The 22,176-nt window shown below is 41.5% G+C and overlaps 2 protein-coding genes across 2 annotated transcripts in view; one reads left to right on the top strand and one right to left on the bottom strand.

The window, feature by feature from the left end:
* POLR2K (RNA polymerase II, I and III subunit K) overlaps positions 1 to 22,176 on the bottom strand; it is a 153,090-nt gene that overhangs the window by 76,430 nt on the left and 54,484 nt on the right. The gene's annotated exons all lie outside the window — the stretch shown is intronic.
* The window catches only part of RGS22 (regulator of G protein signaling 22), a 110,279-nt gene that overhangs the window by 7,159 nt on the left and 80,944 nt on the right, over positions 1 to 22,176 (top strand). The window contains exons 3-12 of the mRNA XM_063451206.1: positions 2,432 to 2,494; positions 4,585 to 4,797; positions 5,879 to 5,964; positions 6,872 to 7,037; positions 7,272 to 7,416; positions 8,890 to 9,550; positions 9,973 to 10,134; positions 10,997 to 11,177; positions 12,121 to 12,278; positions 15,540 to 15,654. Coding sequence (XP_063307276.1) covers positions 2,432 to 2,494; positions 4,585 to 4,797; positions 5,879 to 5,964; positions 6,872 to 7,037; positions 7,272 to 7,416; positions 8,890 to 9,550; positions 9,973 to 10,134; positions 10,997 to 11,177; positions 12,121 to 12,278; positions 15,540 to 15,654 — 1,950 coding nt within the window. The remainder of the gene's footprint in view (positions 1 to 2,431; positions 2,495 to 4,584; positions 4,798 to 5,878; positions 5,965 to 6,871; positions 7,038 to 7,271; positions 7,417 to 8,889; positions 9,551 to 9,972; positions 10,135 to 10,996; positions 11,178 to 12,120; positions 12,279 to 15,539; positions 15,655 to 22,176) is intronic.

Consider the following 22,176-nt stretch of genomic DNA (forward strand, 5'->3'; position numbering starts at 1 on the left):
TATCAATATCTCCGTTTTCATTTTTCATTAAGGGAGCTAAATATGCAACTATGCTGGGCATAAATCCCCATTAAGAAGCTGGTATAAAGAAACATGACATAGTGATTTATTTGAGAGAGATGGTAGACCCATACCTAGGGTTACCATATACAATTTGTTTTCAGGGACACATATAATTTCATCATATTTCTGAAAACGCATAAAAAGGATTGCCCTGCAGTATGTACAATGCATGTTGATCTTTTCAATGATTGTATTATTGTGGGACACTAAGGAGACAAGAACAGGGTTCATTTGAAACCAAGGGGAGAATAGATTCTTTACCTTTAAAGGACCACTCTAGGCACCCAGACCACTTCAGCTTAATGAGGTGGTCTGGGTGCCAGGTCCCTCTAGGATTAACCCTTTTTTTTTTATAAACATAGCAGTTTCAGAGAAACTGCTATGTTTATACTGAGGGTTAATCCAGCCTCCTAAACCTCTAGTGGCTGTCTTACTGAAAATCACAGTGAGAGCACGCAAGCGTCCATAGGAAAGCATTGTAAATGCTTTCCTATGCCACCGGCTGAATGCGAGCGCGGCTCCTGCCGCGCATGCGCATTCAGCCGATGACGTCGCGATCAAGATGGAGAGGAGGAGGAAAGCTCCCCGCCCGGCGCTGGAAAAAGAGGTAAGTTTAACCCCTTCCTCTCTCCAGAGCCCGGCGGGAGGGGGTCCCTGAGGGTGGGGGCACCCTCAGGGCACTCTAGTGCCAGGAAAACGAGTATGTTTTCCTGGCACTAAAGTGGTCCTTTAACCCCTTAAGGACACATGACATGGATTCCCTTTTATTCCAGAAGTTTGGTCCTTAAGGGGTTAAAAGGTAACGTTTTTTTAATGTATGACTGAATATAATGCGTGCAGGTTTCATAGCCATACACAGTATGTGAACCAGCAAACCTTTTGTCTTCTTCACAATAAGAACAAAGCTCACATCTCGTGCTTTTGGTTATTACGTCACTTCATTCATTTGAATTGTTGAAGCTATTGCACAATATGTGCATAAAGAAAACATTTCACACTCCTCCAAGATTCTAGGTGATGTATACGGCAGGGCTTTGTTGCTAGGGGACCCAAGTGAGCTTATCTTACAATTAAAAATGTTTATCCTGTCACTACACGCACGGATAATAAGTAATGCTATTAAACGAGCCTGAAAACAACTTCCGTTTTCAAAGTAAGTCTGATAGTCCACTGGAAATGGGTTCAATCATCTACAGGTGTCTGATTGCGTAGAAGGGACGTGGCACAGTAATTCGTTATATTTACTAAATTACAAAAATGTTGACAGTGCAACCAAACCTGCCTATGAGTTCCTAATGCTGGCCTGTCATTTCAGAACTATCATACAATATTGTAGGATCACACATGACAGTAGTAGCACGTCAGCCATGCACATTTATCCAACAACAGTTGTTTGGAAGAAAACAAAAGATAAAAAAGTGGAATACTTCCTGTAGGGTGCTCCAGAAAGGGAGGGCCAATCCCTGGAGACATCACACCTGTTAAAGGACAGTTTAAACCCATACTGCTTTATCCAGTGCCAGTCAGCTCATCCCATCTACTCACTCCAAACTCCGGCCCTCCAGATGTTGCTGAACTACAACTCCCATGATTCTAAGAATTAAATAGTTAGGCTGAGAATCATGGGAGTTGTAGTTCTGCAACATCTGGAGGGCCAGGGTTTGGGGAAGCCTGTACTAAGACTTCTGATGTTCTCTATCAGGATCAGTAACTATCAGTAACTCCCCACTGACAAAACGGCTGGGGAAATATACGTATATTTCACCCCATTTGTGAATGGCGAGCTATGTGTAGGCTGGGAGCGGACAATATTGGCGGTGAAGTGGTAAAAATAGTGACTAGGTTGGAAGCCAGTGGGAAATTAGTAGCTGCTACTAACTGGTGTTAATAGCGACAGCTTAGAGCAGCTATATCTCAAAAACCAGCCCTGAATGTGAATTGTCTATAATTCACAATGAAGTTAAAAAATAAGCTCAATCAGATATTTTTTACCAAGTCAGCTATATGTTTAGTTCAGATATGTTGCTCTGGAATTTGAAATTTACTTTGAATTCCTGACAATTCGATCTTGGGTTTAGAACCCGGGCAGTACTATCTGACAGAAACAAATAACCTTTATTAAAAACTTTGAGAATGAAGGGTGGCCTGGTTCCAACGCATTTTCTAAAAAAGCAGCAGATGTTCTTAGAAAATGGGTGTCATTTACTAAGACCAGGACATCAACCAAGCTAGGCTGCAGCCTGGGCTTTAAATATGGGTGATGAAGGAACTTTGGTTTAGCCAATTCTGATGTCAGATATTCAACTTGAAATTATTTTTGTAGTCTGTTGGCTCATCAGTTAATGCATTTGCTTTTCCGTTTTTCCAGGAGGACTTCTTAGCAATAGATGACTTGCTTGTAGAGTACTTCAATGAATTCCTAAGTCTTCCTGTAAGTATTTAAGTTTTAGTATTAAGTATTAGGAATAATAATGGATAATGGTAGCAATTAGTCTAATTGTAAACAGAGTTTAAAGATACAGTTCCCTAATGCATTAAAAAGGAGGTTGATCCCAAACCTGTAGCGATCATTTAAATGGTTGCACTAGTAAAATTGTTATATTTTGCTTATTTATTTTAATAGAAAGTATACTTTTACATATAAAGTATTCTCAAACGTAAATGCTTCTATTTAGATTAAACAGAATGCTCAGACTAAAATGCAGTTATTAATTATTCAAAATTCTCTCCCTAATTGTCTGAGCTGACATACCTTAACCTACCTGACCTTTGTTTCTTCTTGTCCTGGACAACAACCAATCAAATGCTTCTCATAGACAATGTAAGAGGATTTAGCAAAATATTTAAAAATTAAAAACGGAGGACTTATCTTATGCCTCGTCTTGTTTACATCCTTTATTTTATGTTTACATAATAGACAAAGCCTCCCACTTCAATGATTTTAAGGGATGCTTTCCAAAAACTGGTGCACATTTTTAATTCTTTCATATAATCTTGTTTAATCAGATTAAAACATTTCTTGAAGCACTGAGTTACCTGTTACAGGTGTATAGACATAGGGGGCTATTCAGTGTGCACTGAAATTTAGTGAAATTAAAAACCAAATCGGAACTTCTATGCTAAAATATATTTTAATGAAAAATTCTTCAACTCAGCTACAGTCCTAACTCGACTATTTTAGTCTAAATTGATTTTCTGTCCTCTGTTATTTAGTGTTCAGTAAACAAATTCCAATGTGTCATATGTACAAATTACTATTCTATAGAAGCAGAAACACCTAAGTTGCACTTTATACATATAACGCATACTTTGCTAGTGATATATATATTTCTCGGTTCATATACACTAACTTTAAATCAGGCAGTTATTGTCTTACTTAAAACTTATACATTTCTTAAAATCATCACTAGATGGCAATATTGTTTTTCTATTATGTTTGATACAAATTTTTACATATTTTACAAAATTAATGTAGGATACTAATAATTCAGTGAATTTAATTTCACATCATTTAGGAACACAAATAGAGAAAATACATTAAAGAGACACTCCACAGCCCAAATAATAAAAAAATGAAAAAATAAAAATAAAAAAATCACTGTTTAATAGATATATTCCCAATAAAAAAACATGCTTACATTTAAATATGCTTTTTTTTTTATTTTATTGGGGTGTATACATATGAAAACATCTTGCTAAAGCTACAGATCTCTTGTCTGCAGCCTTTGCAAGCCCTCCCCTTCTAACTCCTCCCAGACTTTCTGTGACTGTCCAATCACAGACTTCCCAATGCAGCTCAATGTGAAGTCTTTTGCAAGGCAAGTGCTCTGGGCAACTGCTGCTTTTTGAGTTTATCTCCACTGAGGTTAGCCTCCAGGAAATTACTGGACCTGTTGCCTGATTAACAGTCAGAGGGTGGAACAAGGTTCATATAAAGGTGCCAATTTATATCGAAATCTGTAGATTTTGTGAAGCAAAAAAGAGAAGACACACTCTTCTCATATAAAGCACTTCAGCAAGTTAGTGTTCCAGATGTGTGGAGTGTTTCTCAAACTTTCAAATCAATTTGTATCTGTCACCTTTTGAGGGGTTTCCTTCCTAAACCCTTATGCAATTCTAATAGTTTACTATATTTGTATAGTTTACAGGGTGTTAGGGGCATTGTGCATTTCATATGATGTGGATTTGCCATGGAGATATCGCTGTAGTGATGAGGGAGCTATTCATGTTCAGAAGATGATGGGGACAAAAAAGTAAATTTTTAGCTTAAAGCGGTTCGGTCAGTTTCCCTTCTCCCCTTCACCTAGTCTTTACATGTGTCCCCCTAGCGCTCATCCCTCCACGATTTGTGAGTGGCCCCTGGATGCTAAAACTTACCCTTTCTCACATCTTGCCGATCCCGCCAGGTGTTCATTCATGGCAGCGCTAGCTGAGCATTACCTGTTATATGTTATATTGAATCTTAGTTCACATGGTTGGATTATCTGACACATATATCTTATTATCTCTTTGATTTCACAGACCTTTGCTGATGCAATCAAGTTCAATAAAACATTTGGAATTTTTGAAGTTACAAATAAAGAGCCGGAGCGTCTCATACAACAAATGAAAGAATTGTTACGGAAACACCAGCCTCCAGATAACATCTATGCTGCTACCAGAAGTGTAACTGGTTTCAAAGCAAAGAAATCCTCTATCACCAACATAAGTATAGACAACAAATACAATGTTATGGTACGATATGGCATCAGTCTCTTCACTGTGATACTCATAGCTCACAGTCCATTTATCGATATTGGGACAGTGATACAGTGTAATTGTAGCGTTACTTACCTTATCCGGGGGCCGGCCGCGGTCCTCTCTTCAAGACGCGCGCGGTCCTGCGGCTGCATGAGCCGCGCGCGGCTCATCCGACAGGAAGACGGGCAGTGACCGCGAGATGCGGTCACGTGTCCCGCCTGCAGCTAAGAGCGCGCCGCGAGTCTCGGGCGCGCTCTTAAAGAGACAGTGGGAGCCTAAATTGCAAAAAGGCTCCCATTGGCTCCTGTCATGCCAATCACCCCATACACTTACCTTTTGGGGGTGTGGAAGTGACAGGAGCCAATCACATTAGTTTGAAGGCTACTTATACTTACCCTTTTCCCTTAGTTCCTTGCCCTATCGTGGTTTCTGCTACGGTTCCCTTTAGTGCTTGTTGTGTTCAGTTGTGTTTCTCCGTATTTGACCTTGGCTTTGTATTCTGACTTCGTTTTCGCTTTATCCTTGTCTGTTCTGTTTGCCGGCTTGCTGATTCCTGTGTACCAGACCCCGGCTAGTTCTCGTTTACGCTGTCTCTTTGTGCCCTTGACCTCGGATCGTTCCTGACTCTGTACTTCTCCTATTACGTCGAGTCCGGCCACTCTAAGGTCCGGTAGATGTATCTCTCCTCTGTGCTGTCTTCTGTTTGGCTGGATCCTGCGTGTAGGGGTATATTCTCGTTACAGTAATATTATGATGTACCCCATTGTAACAATGCACTGTTTGTGGGGCCAGGACATACTCGAAAACAAGAGAAATCTCAATGTATACTTTCTGGTAAAATATTTTATCAATCAATAAACAAATGTATATATGGCTTATAAAAATAATGTTTAGTGCAATTGAAAAATATATGTAAACATTATGGAGCGTGCATGTATTTGCAGTTTATTTATTTGGTTTTTAGGGACATGTGATCAATAGCAATACATTGAGTACTTGCTGTGCAAATGACAAATATATATTAAGGCATTGCTGGCCCATTAAATCTCATTGACGTCAGTTCATTTTATTACAGTGCCTGAATCGTGAGCAAGGAGTACAGTGGATCAAGAGGGAAAGGGTACCTGCTTTTCTTAAAAGTGACTGCTATTTTGAGTACAGGTACATCAAAACCAGCTAGCTACATGTCTGAAATACAGTCTGTGATTTCAAAAATGTATACTTTATTAGAATAGTAAGAAGACTTAAAGTAATGCAAGCATGATTTCACATACTACATTAAGAATAAGCTGAACAAGTTTGTACCTCTCAGGCATTCTAGATATCTATAGCAGTATCTTATTTCACTTGGGCTGTCTTTGAGTTTGTCTGTGTGTTACTTTGCCATTAACTTGGGGAATTTGGATTTGAGTTTGTGCACATAAATGTTTTAAAGCTCAGTGGAATCTTTTTCAAATAACATTGCAACCACAAGTTGCCACTACATAGTAAATATAAACCATACAGTGCAAACTTCATCAGAGTAGTTGAAAAGCAAAAAGGCTAAAATTAAAATGATGTGTAAAGTAATGTGATATTGCACATTTAGTGTGATGTCTTGCTGTAGTACACCAACCTGAAAATAGAGCATACACCACGATAACAGAAAATATCAAACATTATTTATATAGGACATCACTTTTAAAAAGTTGGGGAATTACTGTTGTTGCACTACAACTCCATTAATTCTTATAGTTCTGGAACATTTGGAGGGCCGATGATGGAGACTCCTTGTGGAGAACACATTCAGCCCCCAGGCACATTTTTGTACAAATTAGTTTTTACTAAATCTCTTCATTTCACTGGAAATTTGAAAGCGCGGTAATAGAACGTGTATTGGCAGCGGGGACAAAAAAAAAAAAAGCACCCTATCTCTCCATGTCTTGGCCTGTGAATAATATGTTTTGTTATTAATTGCTAACCACACTGAAAATCACCACTGCTTTATTTCTTGATATCGTATATAAACCAGACACAATCTATTTGTTCACTATTTTTACTTAATTTTCTCAATGTGTGATATGTTCAGGCTGGCCAAGCTAATGTCACAAGTACAAGTGAAAAATGTCGGTGAGAAGTTGTACGTTGACCCAAAGTACGAGCCGTGGGTACGCAGGAAATTGAGAAGTGCTTCTCCACCCGAGGAGACAGAAGATGAGGAAATCATGAGAAAGTTCTATGTGTCTCTGGGTCAGGTAAAGTCTGGAAAATGGGTGTGCCATTCTGTAGTGTTTAAATTCTCCTGGTTCTTACTAAATTTGTTTAAACTTCACTTTGAATTCACACTTTAGTAAATAACTTTGTCAGTTAGCGAGAGACTAAAAAGACATTTTGGTTTTAAACAAAGCCTGTCTTCTTCCTATTAAGAGTTGTTGGATAGTGTAACAGTATGCCTCTAAGTTGGATAACTTTACGATTGGTTTTTACAGGCCTCATTTACTCAGACAAAGGAGTGGTTCACTATGGCAAGACAAAGTGAGCTGACCGCAGTGAGAAATTCCTTCAATCGTCCAGTTGCCTGGGGATCAGCAAGTAGCAGTGAAACATTTCTCAGCACACAAAATGGTAGTCAAGGTATGGGACAATGTGTCATTATTTATATACAATGTAATTATTTATATACAGTAAAAGCCTCCGGGAGCACAGTGTACATAGGCAAAACGTTCCTTAGTGGTCTGACTTTAATAATGTGGATAATTTGGAAATACATTTCACATTTACCTGTAGGCTTTAAAGGGGGACTCTAACCACCACAACCACTACTTTATATATGTTATATTCTCATCTTTCTTAACCAGTAACATGTTTGATGTTTAAAGCTACACTATCATGTTAGGGGAGAAATCCTCCACATCATTCCGCCCTGTATTATTGTTGGAGGTGGGGGGGGATTGATTCCACCATCCTCATTGCTTCCTGCACCCATGCTCCTGGTTCTATAATCACAGCATTATGTAGTGGTTTTAGTGTTTGGAGATCCCCTATAAGCTGGCAGACCATCATGGGTGAAACAGCTCACAAACTGCACTGCCAATGTTTTCCATCAGTATCCTAGGGTTTTAGAACCCAAGAGCCACCAGTTGTACTCTACAATGGTTGCCATTTTTTAGCTTGTAATCCTTTGAGGAAGTTGTATGGATATTAAATAAATAAATGTAAAATGTTTATCTCTGTCCTTGTTTTTGTTACTTATTTAGAAGTGACAGAACATGGATGTAGGGGTAGAACCTGACAATATATTATGGATAGAAATTTCTGAGTTTGATACTAGAACCACTTAATCTTTGAGCAAGTTCTCCCCATTTGCCAGGTGATATGTGCCCTTTTCCTTGCTTGCTATCCAACAAAGATCCATGGGATTTGGGAAATAGTGTAAATACATGTAATTACCAAAATCCCAGTGCTCAGGGAAAGGAAAATGAGGAAATATTGTATTACCATTGGTTGTTTCCAGGAAGTTCCTAAATCCCAAAATCTTTGACTAATAACATAATTTGGGATGAGATCACTGCTTGATTAAGATTCATTCATAGTACGAAGGAAGTAAAGACGAGCATCTGTAACTAAAAATTAATTCTTGGATAGTCATTTAGCACTGCAATCCATTCTCAGGAACCTTAGGCTGAAAATATTTTGAATATCAATATGTTTGTAAACCTCTAAATGCCACATGGACACATCACATAGAGCCTTGCCACATCTCATTAAATGGGCATCAAACCTGCCTTTTCCATCAATAGAAGGTTAAATTAATTTTAAAAAACAATGTGAGTGTTCAGGCGTATGTAAACTGACCACAACAACTGGATTCTTTGTTATAATTATTACAATTGTTTATATAGAGGAGGGCGGTTTCATAAGTAAACGACAAACATTTAATTCCAACATTACATATTTGACATACGGGAACAGTGGGTGAAGAGGGCCCTGCCCAAATGAGCTTAATAACACAAAATTGTTCAGTTGTTCAGTTAAATTAAAAATGTACCTAGACTATTTTCACTCTTTAGCCTTAATGTAATTAGCTCAATATCTTATTTTGATTAGATACGGATGGGAATTATGAGGAAAGTATATCTAACAAACACAACTCAAGCCTTCACCAGAAGTTGCCTGTGACTCCAGATAGGTTCGGTAGTGATTCTAGAGACGATGAAGAATATTCTGTATCCATAGCACCCTCTCCATGTGCCACACCTGTTAGACTCCATATTGAGCCTAAATGGAACAAAGGTAATGACAGTAAAAAAGAGTCTAAAGACAAATCAAAACTTTTGAAAGATGGCCAAAGCCAAAAAGAGCCTGTCTTTCAAACACTAGACGAGTTTGTTCTTTTCTACACTGACCGTATTACAAAATCTGCAGTATCAGAACTGAATAGAGAGCCACGTGTGGTGACTACAGAGGACGTTGATATTCACACCTTATCTCGGGTAACAGTCATGGATTCACCAAGTACGGAACCTGCTTCCATTAGTTCCAGAAGCTCGGAAATAAGCGTTGAAGAAGAGGACGCAGAATCTGAGATTGATGAACGAGGCGTTCTGGCTATCTCGACCCATAAGAAAGGAAATGTTCACATCAACAGCCGAAGGGAGTTTGAAAGGTTTAAAGCTTTTCTTAAAGGAACCTCTGGAGAGAGACTCTTGTGGTTGTGGATGGACATTGAACGGCTGCAAGCAATAAAAGACATAAAAAGACAGCAGAGGTATGTACGTGCTTGAGTATATTTAAAAAAAAAAAAAAAGGAAGTCCTGTCACTTGTGTGTGTTTTTTGAATTTTTAACACAAATACGCAGTTGAAATATGACAGCCTACATTGTATATTGATGTTCAAACGGCTTTTATTTGTGTCATCGAAAATGTACAACAGTGCAATGGGATAGCAAAATAGGAGACACGCAGGTCTCGCAGAATCGGGAACAGCAATATGATTATAAATGACTGTAAACCTAAACAATATTAACAGTTAAAAGGCAGTACAGTATCAGTATCGGTAAATTCGTTATGTTACATGCATTCATACATTTTATATTGAAATGCTTAAAGCTTTTAGTTAATCTGATAAGAACAGTCATTAGATTAAGTCCTGTAATATTGTAATATATTTTTCTCCTTTTTATTTTTAAGCCACCTTAACAAGATGAAAAGATTGTACCTGGAGACCACTGGAGAGCATTATGTTAATGCCGAAGTGTTGCAAAAACTGGAGCTTTTTGATACAAACCGGTGGAAAGTGATGCATCTACAAAATGTCCAGACGGAGGTCGTGAAACCTCTTCTCCTGTACTGGTAAGATCTGTGCGTCACATGTACATAGGATTAAATAATCCTTAGACACGTGAGGCTTGATAAAGTTCTGGAAACGCCACAATAATGCTCTGCAGTTTCAAAGCTGGTTAAAGGGATAAAATAGTCGCCAAAACAACTTTGGCTTAATGGAGCAGTTTTGGTGTATTGATCATACCTCTGCAGTTTCACTGATCAAATCTCTGCCATTTAGGAGTTAAATTACTTTTGTTTCTATTTATGCAGCTGTAGCTACACCTCCCCTGGCTGCGATGGACACAGGCTACATGAAAACAAAATGTTACTTGCTTTAAAGGGTTTTATCTCCTGCTCTGCAAATTGAACTTTAATTACAAACGGGAGGTTTTTCCAGGGTCTGGCATCTATTAACAGAGGAGGAGAAAAATCTAAATTAAACAATTTGCAATTAAGGAAGTAGAAACATTAGATTACTCTTTGCAGGAAGTGTTTAGGAAGGCTTTGCAAGTCACATGCAGGGAGTTGGGACTAGGGCTGTATAAACAGAGTAATTTAACTCCTAAATAGCAGAGAATTGAACAGTGAGACTGCAGATGCATATTATATAGGCCAAAACTGCTTTAATAAGCTAGAGTTGTTTTAGTGACTATAGTGTCCCTGTAAAGTGGTGGAACTGTCTGTATAACTTTTACTTTTGGATGTGGTGATTCCTTCATATAGGCCCAGTTAATTATTGTCCTGGTGTAACTGTATACTCTGCTCCAGGGGACAGCAGGTTTGCAATCGCAGTCCAGTGATTGCTGCATGTATATTATTCAGTACAAAGCATTTTTAGATAATCCCATATGCTAAAGGACTTGCATTTAAAGCTTGTTTCTTTTTTAAGGGGACCTAGATTTTGTCTGGCTGATTCTTCCTTCGCTCAGAATGTCGATGCCGACCTTAAACTTTGGTATGATCGGCAGCTAAGGCCAAAAAGAGACGCGGACCCCTTTGCACAGACAGTGACACTGTTACCTTTAAGGCCAAAAACATGTGTGCCAAAAATCACTACCTCGGTTCCTCCAGTAAGTATGATGTATAAAGATTTAGTCAAGTTACCAGTGTATCTATCTACCTATCAACATATGTCCATCAAAACTGTCAACATTAAAACTAGCTGAGATCTTCTGAAACATTTTCTGTGCCTTTGCCCATTTGTGCTTCAGTACATACTCTCCCTTATTCTCTAACTCTCTGGAGAGGGGCATACTGTTAAAGGGCTCAAGGGCCCCTAGGCTTTCTAGCCCAGGGTTAGGCAACCTTTGGCACTCCAGATGTTGTGGCCTACATCCCCCATCATGCTCTTACACCCATAATGCTGGCATAGCATCATGGGAGGTGTAGTCCAAAACATCTGCAGTGCCGGAGGTTGTCTATGCCTGTTCTAGCCCATAGGCATGTCAATATCCACACAGAATTACCATCTAGGAAGTAATATTGCCTGTACTGCCTTATTCCCTAAAAACACTAAATGATGTATAAAAAAATAAATTCAATACATCCTTTCATGGATGGGTTATGTTCCTTAACATTTTCGAATTAAAAAGAAATCCTTGTTAAAAAAAAAAAAAGAAAATATTTAAACAATTGTTAATATGAAGTGTGATCAAACAAAGCAAAGGTATATTCATTATTTGTTCATGGTATGTAAGGATGGAGTAAAAAAAACAAAAAAACAAAAAAAAAAAAACGAAAAACCCAAAATTAACAAACTGGAAATATTTTTTTTGTGAAATCACTATGAATATCAGACAGTTCACACTTTAGTGCATAACCCTGTCTCTTGGATTTTGTATTTGTGGATACATATGTGCCAAATTAGTTAATAGACATTTTAATTATTATAATTTTTTGTCCACAGTATCTAAATCTAGAAATTGTAACTTCAGCCTGTTACCTAAAACACGGATATATTTTTAGCTTTATTCTCTATTGAGTATTTTTAATAGATTTTCTTGATGTATTTAGCCGATTGAAAGCGGTCCACCTGTACTCTCAACTAGAGTGTATACGAGAGACTCTTCAGCTCGACAGAGACTGATTTCTGCAAACTTGACACCCCAAAGAAGATACAGTAGAAGTTTACCTGGAAGTGCAGTATACAGCTCGGATTCTGCTAAGAGAAGGTAACTGGGATCTGCTGGAACATGATATAAACTGCAAGATATGTGAAGAGGAACTGTTATAGAATGTACTGTTTTCCATATCACTTATTGTGCTTTTAAGGAACACTATAGTTGTATTCCTGACACTATATGTCTAAATAACAGTTTAGTCCTCTTGCCCCCTTACCTCTAATTAAAAAGGTGATTTTGCTAACCTTTTTCTAGTGCCGCAGCTGGCCCTGCACGTGCTTTCCCATATGATTACATTGGGAGGCTGCGCCAATCAGCTCCTTCTCATAGAGACACATTGACTCAATGCACCTCTATGGTTAAAGTTCAGCTCCTCCATGCAGGGCTTGGAGATGCTGAACGTCAGTGCTGCATATTGTGCAGCGCTGACCCAGGAAGCACCTCCCAGTGACTATCTGAGTGACTGCCACTAAGAGGTGTCCCTAGGCTGTAATGTGAACACTGACTTTTCTCTTAACCCCTTAAGGACACATGACATGTGTGACATGTCATGATTCCCTTTTATTCCAGAAATTCGGTCCTTAAGGGGTTAAAATCCCTGCATTTAATCCCTGCATTCTTTATTTATCAACTTGGAGTAATGCAATCTGTTTTCACAGATTTAATCATTTATTTTACTCCAAGGATTAAACCAAATATAAAGCGTTTAAACTTCCTTAGAGCTTAAACCTGTTAATTTCATATAGAAATATATATATTTTTAAATTAAATTATTATTATTTATACAGTGCCAACTTCTGCTGAAGCTCTTGAATGAACTTTATGCAAGTTTCTATTTTTCTTTTCTTTTGAAGAATTGTTTAGTTAATAAACGCCATCGTCTTGGAAAACCAATAAACACCAAAAATGCAGTGAATCCAAAACTGAATAGAAATTGACAGGCAACAACAGATGATTTGTAAAACAAAATCTCCAAGCCAGCTATAATCACTACATATATATAAATATTTATATATGGACTACATTGTATTTTAACTTTTAATTCACTATAATTCTATGTTTAGTGTCTAAACCCTTTGTGCATTAGGTGTATGAGAAGCTTTAATACGTAACTTGTTAGGATTACTGAATCCAATGATATCCAGGTGGATAGGAACACAGAATTTGTCATTTTATTTAATCTTATAAAGTAATTTTATCTAAGATTCTCTCCCTCGTGTCAGTGACTCTCATTTTACTGTGAGGGAATTGTTTGAACGGATTAACTTTAACGAAAGACATCTGGTAAAGCAAAAAGCTCTGGGGTATGTAGAACGTGGATTATAGAAAGATGTTGGAAATTATGTATTTATTTGAGAAAGTCTAAAACTATAGGGGCGCTCAAATATCACATAAGTCCATATTTCCTAACGAGATATAAGCCTTTACAATCTGCTATGGTGAATTAATAAATGCCTTTAGCGTGTATCACCTTTTTTGATCTGGTGTCCCACGAATCACCGTTTTGACGCCTTCTCCCCAATAAAACAGTATTTACATAGAGTCCTGTAAACTGCTATCTGGAGATCCTCTCTCTCATCACTCATTGTGATTTGACAGTTTGGTGTTTATTGAGTTTTTTTTGTTTAATGTTTCTGTTAATGCATTGGGATATATTCACTAAACTGGAAATTATGAAACGTTAAAAAGGAGATACATTTTAGGCCAGATTAATTAAATCAGATTTAGAGAAGATAATGTTTCCAGTTTCATTGATTCCCAAGATTTGTGATATCTTTATAAATTCTCCACAATTCCTAATGAATAAACTATAACATGTAACCTTAACATGTAGATACATTTCACACAACTATCTGCCAGTGAATGTCGAAAACCGCTGGTAAAGATAATGTTACAATGATGCAACATGCTACCTCTCCCAGTGCTCATTTAGTGTTTCTTTCTCTGGCTCTGCCTCTTCTCCCCAATCCCTCTCTGTTGGTGTTCCCCAAGGGTCTGTCCTTGGCCTCCTATTGTTTTCAATCTACACTGTATCCCTTGGTAAACTCATCAGCTCCTTCGGCTTCCAGTATCATTTCTATGCGGATGACACGCAAATTTATCTGTCCTCCCTGATTTCTCACCAGCCCTCTTGACTCGTGTCTCTGACTGCCTGTCTGCTATTTACAACTGGGCGGCTGCTCATTTCCTTAAAGTGAACCTGTCCAAAACTGGTCTTCCCTCACTCAAGTGTTCCTACTCCCTTGTCTGTGTCCCTCAAAGTCAATGGCGCTACCTCTAAGGGCTAGCTGCCTAGGTGTTCTCTTTGACTCCAACCTCTCCTTTGCCCCTCATGTCCAATCAATCGCCAAATCCTGGCGCTTCCATCTCAAAAATATTGCGCGCATTCAACCCTATTTAACGCCTGATACGGCAGAGGTGCTGGTCCATACTGCTATCCTCTCTCGCCTTGACTACTGTAATCCGCTTCTCAATGGCCTTACGTGTTCCCAACTTGCCCTGTTACTGTCTATAATGAATGTGGCGGCGAGGCTCATCTTCCTGTCTGCCTTCACCTCCCATGCCTCCCCCCTTTGTCAGTCCCTACACTGGCTTTCAGTTAGATATAGGACTCATTTAAGATCCAGAAATATGTGCCATCTAGGCCCCTACGCTCTGCCGGAGATCTACGTCTAACCTCTGTTCGTACTCCTACCTCTGATGCTCACCTTAAAGACTTCTCTAGGGCTGCACTGTTCCCATTAAACGCCCTTCCCCTCTCTGTTAGACTTACACCCAGTCTCCACTCCTTCAAAAAATCTTTGAAAACTTACTTCTTTAGGAAAGCATATCAATTAAACTGTGAACAGCTTTCCCTCCCAGCACCCTGATTCCTCTCCTGAAATTGTCATCAAAACAAAACACTAAGCCCTCAATGAACACTATCCTAGCAACCTACTTTTCTACCCTACCCTTCCCTTTGTGTCACTATACCCCACTCCCTCTAGCATGTAAGCTCATTGAGCAGGGCCATCAATCCCTCTGTTCCTGTGCGTCCAACTTGTCTGGTTACAAATATGTGTCTGTTAGTCCACCCATTGTACAGCGCTACGGAACTTGTTGGCGCTTTATAAATAATAATAATAATAGTAATTCAACATTGCACCCATGTTTTATATGTGTGGCCAATGCACATTGTGTTTAAAGAAAAGGATAACATAAAACAAATATTTATTCATTGCTTAATCTGGGGAAATGGGTATTAAGATTGTTTCTTATTCTTACAGGAATATTTACTTTTTAAATTTCTTTAATTTTTTTTCAATTGAACAGTGCTAGAGGCAGACCAGGAAGCACAACTCTGTCATCCGGAGCCTCTGATGTTGCCAAGGAAACCCCAGGTGCACTTCCTCTCTGTGATGAAAATGTTCTTAAAGACATCCTTTTGGTGAGAACCTCCTGGGTGAATTTACTTATTAGTAGGAGACATCCCATGGAATTAAACTAGCTAAACCAGCTGAAGGAAAAAGTTGTTTCCATTTGCTGTTGAGTAAAATGTTTAGAAATGTTGTAAATTTGCGTTTTGTTTCTTTCTATCAGTACGCTGTTAGGTTTAAAATAAGGCACATGTGGGGTTTATTCACTAATTAGTGAATTGTGGCAAACATTCATTGCAAAATTGTTGCCTACATGTTGCAATTCAGTTTATGATTCACTACAAGTCACCCCACAGCGTTATTTACCAAACTGGGAATGTGTAGAGAACCAAAAACTGCTTCATTAAGCTAAAGTTGTTCAGGTGACTATAGTGTCCCTTTAACAGAGACTGAAACGCCAGGGTAAGAAAGGTGAGTAAAAGTTGTTTGTTTTTTTTATTTCATTTGGGGAGGCGGTCATCTAACTTGTTACTAGAATACTATAGCAATTGGAATACTGTTCCTTTAAGATCATTAAAAAAGAAAGAGGTACATAAATACACTGAGATTGATTTATTTATTCCTAAAGTATGTCCTGACAGTATAGCAAAGTTTCATAAGTATTAAAGCGTCAATTCCAATTACATGTATCCAGTTTTATACAATTGTACCCCACATTTTTTTTTTTTTTTTTTTTTACATGGATAAAGATTTAAATTTAAGCATTGGCATTTGTAGCATGTCACATGTACTGGGTACTGTGTTCATCAGCTGCAGAAATGTCATTTGAGTGCATTCCCCATGCTCATATCTGTGCTCCTACTCTTATAGACTCACTCAGCCATCATGCCTGACGGTTTCTTTTACTGAATCCTTTTTTGATGATTTTGATGGTTACTTTTTTTTTTTTCAAAATTCTTTATTTTCAAAGTTTTCAACTGTTAATGCAGGGTACAGAATGAAAAAAGGGGGGGGGGGTACAAGTACAATCCTTATTTTCAAAGTTTTCAGCTGTTAATGAAGGATACAGAATAAAAAAAAGGGGGGGTACAAGTACAATCCTTATTTTCAAAGTTTTCAACTGTTATTGCAGGATACAGTATAAGGGAGGGGAGGGGTACAAGTACTGTCCTTATATTCAGGTGAGTTACGGTTTGGCATTTCCGGATTGGGGATAAGGAGACTGAGATAGTTGTGGTTGGTGTATCGGGTGTCATTAGCGATAGTCTTCCGCGGAAACGTTGGCTGCTGTTCTCCGGAATGTTCAGGAGGTGGGCTGTAAGTCAGTGGGCGTGTATATGGGCTAGTACCTTGTACGTCTAGGGGGGATTACAGGGACGGGTAGGGTGGTGGGAAGGTGGGGGGGGGTTGCGCTTACGTTCGTAGGTCTCTATGGTCTCCATGAGGCCCGTTCCTCACGTCATGGTGCGGAGTTGGTTCAGTGGATAGGCCTTGATCTGTCTAAGTCAGTGCTCTGTGATGGGCGCTTCGGGTCAGGAGCTTGCTTGGGGGGGTGAGGGTTTCGTGGTGAGAGTTTGGGAGGGAGGGGGGTGGGGGTGTTCGCCCTTTGTGGGTTTCGGGTGGTGAGGGGTCGGTGTTGTGGGGGGGGACGTATTGCCGTTGATTCCGATTGAGAGTCGGTAGCTGTGTGAGGGGGGGGTTGAGGTGTTAGTATGGAGTGGGGCTACTATTGATGGTACATTTACCAGTAGTCTGGTGAAGGCGTGTGGGGGTTAGGGAAGGTCTGGGCAGTGATATCTTGGAGGGTTTGTGGGGGAGGGGATCGGGGCGATTGTCTTCCGGAGTTGGGAGAATTTTTAAGGGTGGGTCAGTCTATAAATGACCCAGGGGTCCCATATTTTGTTGTGGTGGTGGGTTGTGTCGTGGAGTAGGGCCGATAGATTGTCCATCTCCCTGGCTTCCTCTATTTTCCTGATGGTTGTGTCCAGGGTGGGAATGTGTTTGTTGCCCCATTGTTCGGCGATTGTGCGACGCGTGGCTAAGGCGATCTTGGCGAGTAGTTTGTTTTGTGCCCTGAATAGGGGGGTGTGGGGTTTGGATAGTAGCCAGATCCATGGGTCTAGTGGAATCTTAGTGTGTAGGAGAGCTGATGTAAGGTCTGCCACTTTTGTCCAGAGTTGTGTTATGTGGGGGCAATGCCACCAGGCGTGAATATAGGTACCCTGAGACCCGCCGCCCTTCCAGCATTCGTCAGTGGTCGAGCATTTCATCTGTTTCAACCTTAGGGGCGTCAGGTACCATCTGAGGAGCGTTTTATAGGCCTGTTCCCTATGGTTTACACATATAGTAAGGAAAGCAGTTGCCTCCCATATTGCCGACCAGTCTGACGGGTCAGTGGGGGGCCAATATCCCTTTCCCACGCCTTGGTGTATGCGAGTGCTTCTGTCGGGGAGGAAGAGTTTAGTTGTAGGTAAATGAAGGAGATTTGGCCTCTGCGTATCGGAGAATGCAAGCAGTCTCGTTCGAATTGGGTCAGGGTAGCGGTGGCCGTGGAGGAGTGGAGGGGGTGTTGTAGGAAACTGCGGATCTGGAGGTACCGAAAGTAGTCAAAAGTAGTGAGCGGCGTGTGCCGGGGCAGATCTGGGAATTGGAGCAGCTGGTTGGATTGAAAGAAGTGGTAGAAACGGAAGAGACCGTTGTCCTCGAAATGTGCGAAGTCTCGGGGATTCATCCCGGGGGGAAATTGGTTGTTTCCTAGGATTGGGGTTAGGGGTGAGGGGGAGTTGATAAGTCGGATTTTCGGTGTGGTCTTATCCCATACCTGAAAAGAGGTGTTGAGGGCTGGGGACGTTTGTGGAGTGGTGGGTCTGGACTGTTTGGGGACCCAGAGGAGCAGTGAGGGGTGGTCTCTACCCATCAGGTCGTGTTCGAGGTCTACCCATAATTTTAGACCTGGGGGGGCATGTAGGTGTTGTATTTGTGTCAGTTGGGCTGCTTGAAAGTAGTGTAGGAAGTTGGGGAGTCCCAGCCCCCCTGTTTTCGTGGTTTTGTACATTGTGGATCTCCGTATTCTGGGTTTTTTGTTAGACCAAATGAAGTTGTCGATTTTTGTTTGGAGTGCTTTGAAGTCCTTTCGGGAGATAGGGATGGGTAGGGTTTGAAATAGGTACAGGAATCTGGGGAGTAAGTTCATTTTAATGGAGGCTATCCTCCCCATCCATGAGATAGGCATGGTGTTCCAGGTCTGGAGGTCTGTGTAGGCTTTGTGGATTAAGGGGGGGTAGTTTAATTCATACGTGGAGTCGGGGTTGGCCGGTAGGAGTATGCCGAGGTACGGGATGCTGATGTCGTTGTACTTAAAGGGGTGTGAGCGTCGTAGGTCTTTCAGGTCATTCTCTGGGATCCCGATTGGGAGTGATTCGGTTTTGTCTAGGTTTAATTTGTACCCAGAGACTGCTGCGTACTCGTCCAGTAGTGCCAGTAGGGGGGGTATGGATTGGAGTGGGTTTGTAAGTGTGAGGAGGATATCGTCAGCATAGGCTGATATTTTGTATTCGTTTTGTCGCACCGTAATGCCGGTGATTAATGGGGAGTCGCGTATTTTTTGTAGGAAGGGTTCAAGGGAGAGGGCGAAGAGAAGCGGGGAGAGGGGGCATCCCTGTCTGGTTCCATTTTTAATCGTAATCGATGTTGGGCTAGAGTTGGGTATGAGGAGGGTGGCCAATGGGTTATTATAGAGGGAGGACAGGGCCTCAATCAGGGGATCGGGGAAGCCAAATTTTTTGAGGGTGGCGAAAAGGAAAGGCCAGAGGAGGCGGTCAAATGCCTTCTCGGCGTCCATGGACAGGAGGAGGGTCGGGATCTTCCGGTGTGTTGCTACCCATATGAGATCTAGAGTGCGTCTGGTGTTATCATTGGCCTGTCTTGATGGGATAAATCCCACTTGATCGGGGTGGATTAATTTGGGTAGGGAGTGTTGGATGCGGTTCGCCAGGAGTTTCGTGAAGATTTTAAAGTCCACATTGAGGAGGGAGATCGGCCTGTAGTGGCCTGGGTCGGTGAGTGTTTTGTTTGGTTTCGGAATTAAGCTAATGTTTGATCTAAGCATATCTGAGGGTAGAGTCTCTCCCTGGAGTAGCGAGTTGTAGAGTGAGGCAAGGTGTGGAAGAAGGGCAGCCGAGAATGATTTGTAGTATTGGCCCGTAAAGCCATCCGGGCCCGGGCATTTATGAGGCTTGAGTGATTTAACTATGAGGGCAATTTCTTCCGTTGTGATGGGTGAGGTGAGGCGCTGTTTAGTTTCTTCGGACAGTGCAGGGAGGGGGATGTCTCGGAGATAAGAGTCTATGTCTTGGGGGTCTGTCGGGTGGGATTGATTGTGTTTAGGATGTGTTCTATGGTCGTAGAGTTCCGTGTAGTACTTGGCAAAGGTGGCGGCAATTCGGTCGGGGGTGGCGTGCGTGGTGCCTCCTGGGGAGTCAATTTTGTCGATACGTTTGGCCTGTGCTCTTTGGCGGAGTTTGCGGGCTAAGAGCGAGTCCGCTTTATTGGATTTATCATAATAGGGTTGTTTAGTCCACAGAAGCGCCCTTTGGGAGTCCTTGACCATGAAGGTTTTGATAGCCTGCTGATGGGTCTTTATTTGTGCTAGCTTGTCTAAGGAGGGGTCTAATTTGTGTTGGGCTGAGGCGGTCCTCAGGGAGGTTATGTGGTGTTCTAATTCTTGGAGCTTCTGTTTTTTGAGCCTGGTTGCCTGTTCAATCAGTGTGCCCCTAACCACCGCTTTGTGTGCTGCCCATAGTGAGCTAGATGAAGCGACCGAGTTCGTGTTTTCGGTAAAGTAGTTTTCTATGGTTGTGCGTGTGTCTCTCATGATATTTGGGTTTTGCAGTAGAGTGGGGTTTAATCTCCAGGTCCAGGATCTGGTTGCTATGGGGATGTCCATTTCAAGGGAGATTTCCGCGTGGTCTGACCATGCGATGGTGCCTATGTTTGAGTTTGTGATCTGAGGTAGCAGGGAAGGGGAGATTAGGAACATGTCGATTCTGGAGTATGAGATGTGGGGATGCGAGTAAAATGAGAAGTCCAGGGTGTTGGGGTGTTGTAGTCTCCATACGTCATGGAGGTTTGTGCGGAGTGCGAAGTTTGAGAGCAACTTATCCACTCTCGTGGGATGGGGGGTGGGTCTGTTCGTGTGGGGTGTGGGGCGTTGTCGGTCAATTTCTGGGGCCATAGTCGCATTGAAGTCTCCGCCTACAACCAGGTGGTGGGAGCTGAACAGTTTTAGATGTGCTATGAGGGTCGACCAGAAGGATGGATCAGGAGTATTGGGGGCGTATATGGAGGTGATTGCGTATTTTTGGGTCCCTAGGTGACCCACTATGGTGAGGTATCTGCCCTGGGGGTCCGGGATAGTGCGCGTGAAGTGGATTGGACAGGATTTGTGGATCAGTATGGCCACTCCGTTGTGTTTACCGTGGGAGGAGTTAGCTAGATGGCATGTGGTGTAGTGTTTGTTACGTAAAGGGAAGGGTCTGGAGTCAACGTAATGTGTTTCTTGGAGGAGGATTAATTCCGCTCGTGAGCGGGTCGCCCATCTCATGAGTTGGTGTCTTTTAGCTGGGTTGTTGAGGCCCTTGCAGTTGAGTGATATGCACGAGAGTGACCTAGGCATTTCAGGTGATGGGGGTATGGGGGTTCGGAGTGGGTTAGTCGCGAGGGGGGGGGTTGTGGGACCGGGGAGGGGCGGGGGGGGTCTACGTTTCGGGTGGGTGCGGGTGTGGGAAGTCGGGTTTGTAGAGTCCCTGGTCTTATGGGTTACCTGCCAGGTGGTGTTGTTTGGGGGGGTGTTAGTGTAGCCTGAGGGGTGGGGGATGTAGGTATGTTGTGCCCTGTCGTGGGCGTTCGTGTGAGTCTGGGGGGGAGAGGAGGAAGTTTTTCACGTTCCCTTCGTCCTCCCCCCAGCAGCACGCAGTTATGTGTTACACTCACGGTTGAGGGTTTCTCAGGATATTGGTCTTAGGTGGAGCCGTGAGTGGTCCCTCTGTAGAGTCACAAGTGGGGAATAGAAGTCAGTTGGCGTCCGGGGTGGATGTCTCGATGCGGGGTTGGTTGTCCGTGAGGAGCGTCGTTGACGTGGGGGTCAGTCCCGTTTCAAGTACCATGTATCCACCGTCTGGGGATGACGTGCTAGTCCGGACTAGAACAAACATGAAAAGAAAAGCATGCAAAAACATAATTGAACAGCAATTAACAACATTGAACAAGTAGGAGTTATGGGTTGCATTTACCCGCAGTAATGCGTATAGGTATTGTGCAGACGTAGGAGCGGTGAGGGTAGGGGTTAGGGAGTTCTGCGTCAATGAGGTTGCGTATGGGGGTAGTTATGTCTCAGTCCCCTAGGTAGAGGTACATCTAGGGGTCTATTTTTGCCCCTCTTTCCCTCACTCCTATGCTATATGGTTTCCCTGCTTTGTCACGTCTTGTTATCGTGGTTTCGTTTAATCTGTTATGTGTATATAGTTGGTTTTTTTTTTTTTTTTATATATTTATGATAATATTTTTTTATGATATTTTTATTTTATTTTTTTTAT

This window comes from Pelobates fuscus, chromosome 4 (genome assembly GCF_036172605.1).
Source record: "Pelobates fuscus isolate aPelFus1 chromosome 4, aPelFus1.pri, whole genome shotgun sequence".
In the NCBI taxonomy this organism is placed as follows: domain Eukaryota; kingdom Metazoa; phylum Chordata; class Amphibia; order Anura; family Pelobatidae; genus Pelobates; species Pelobates fuscus.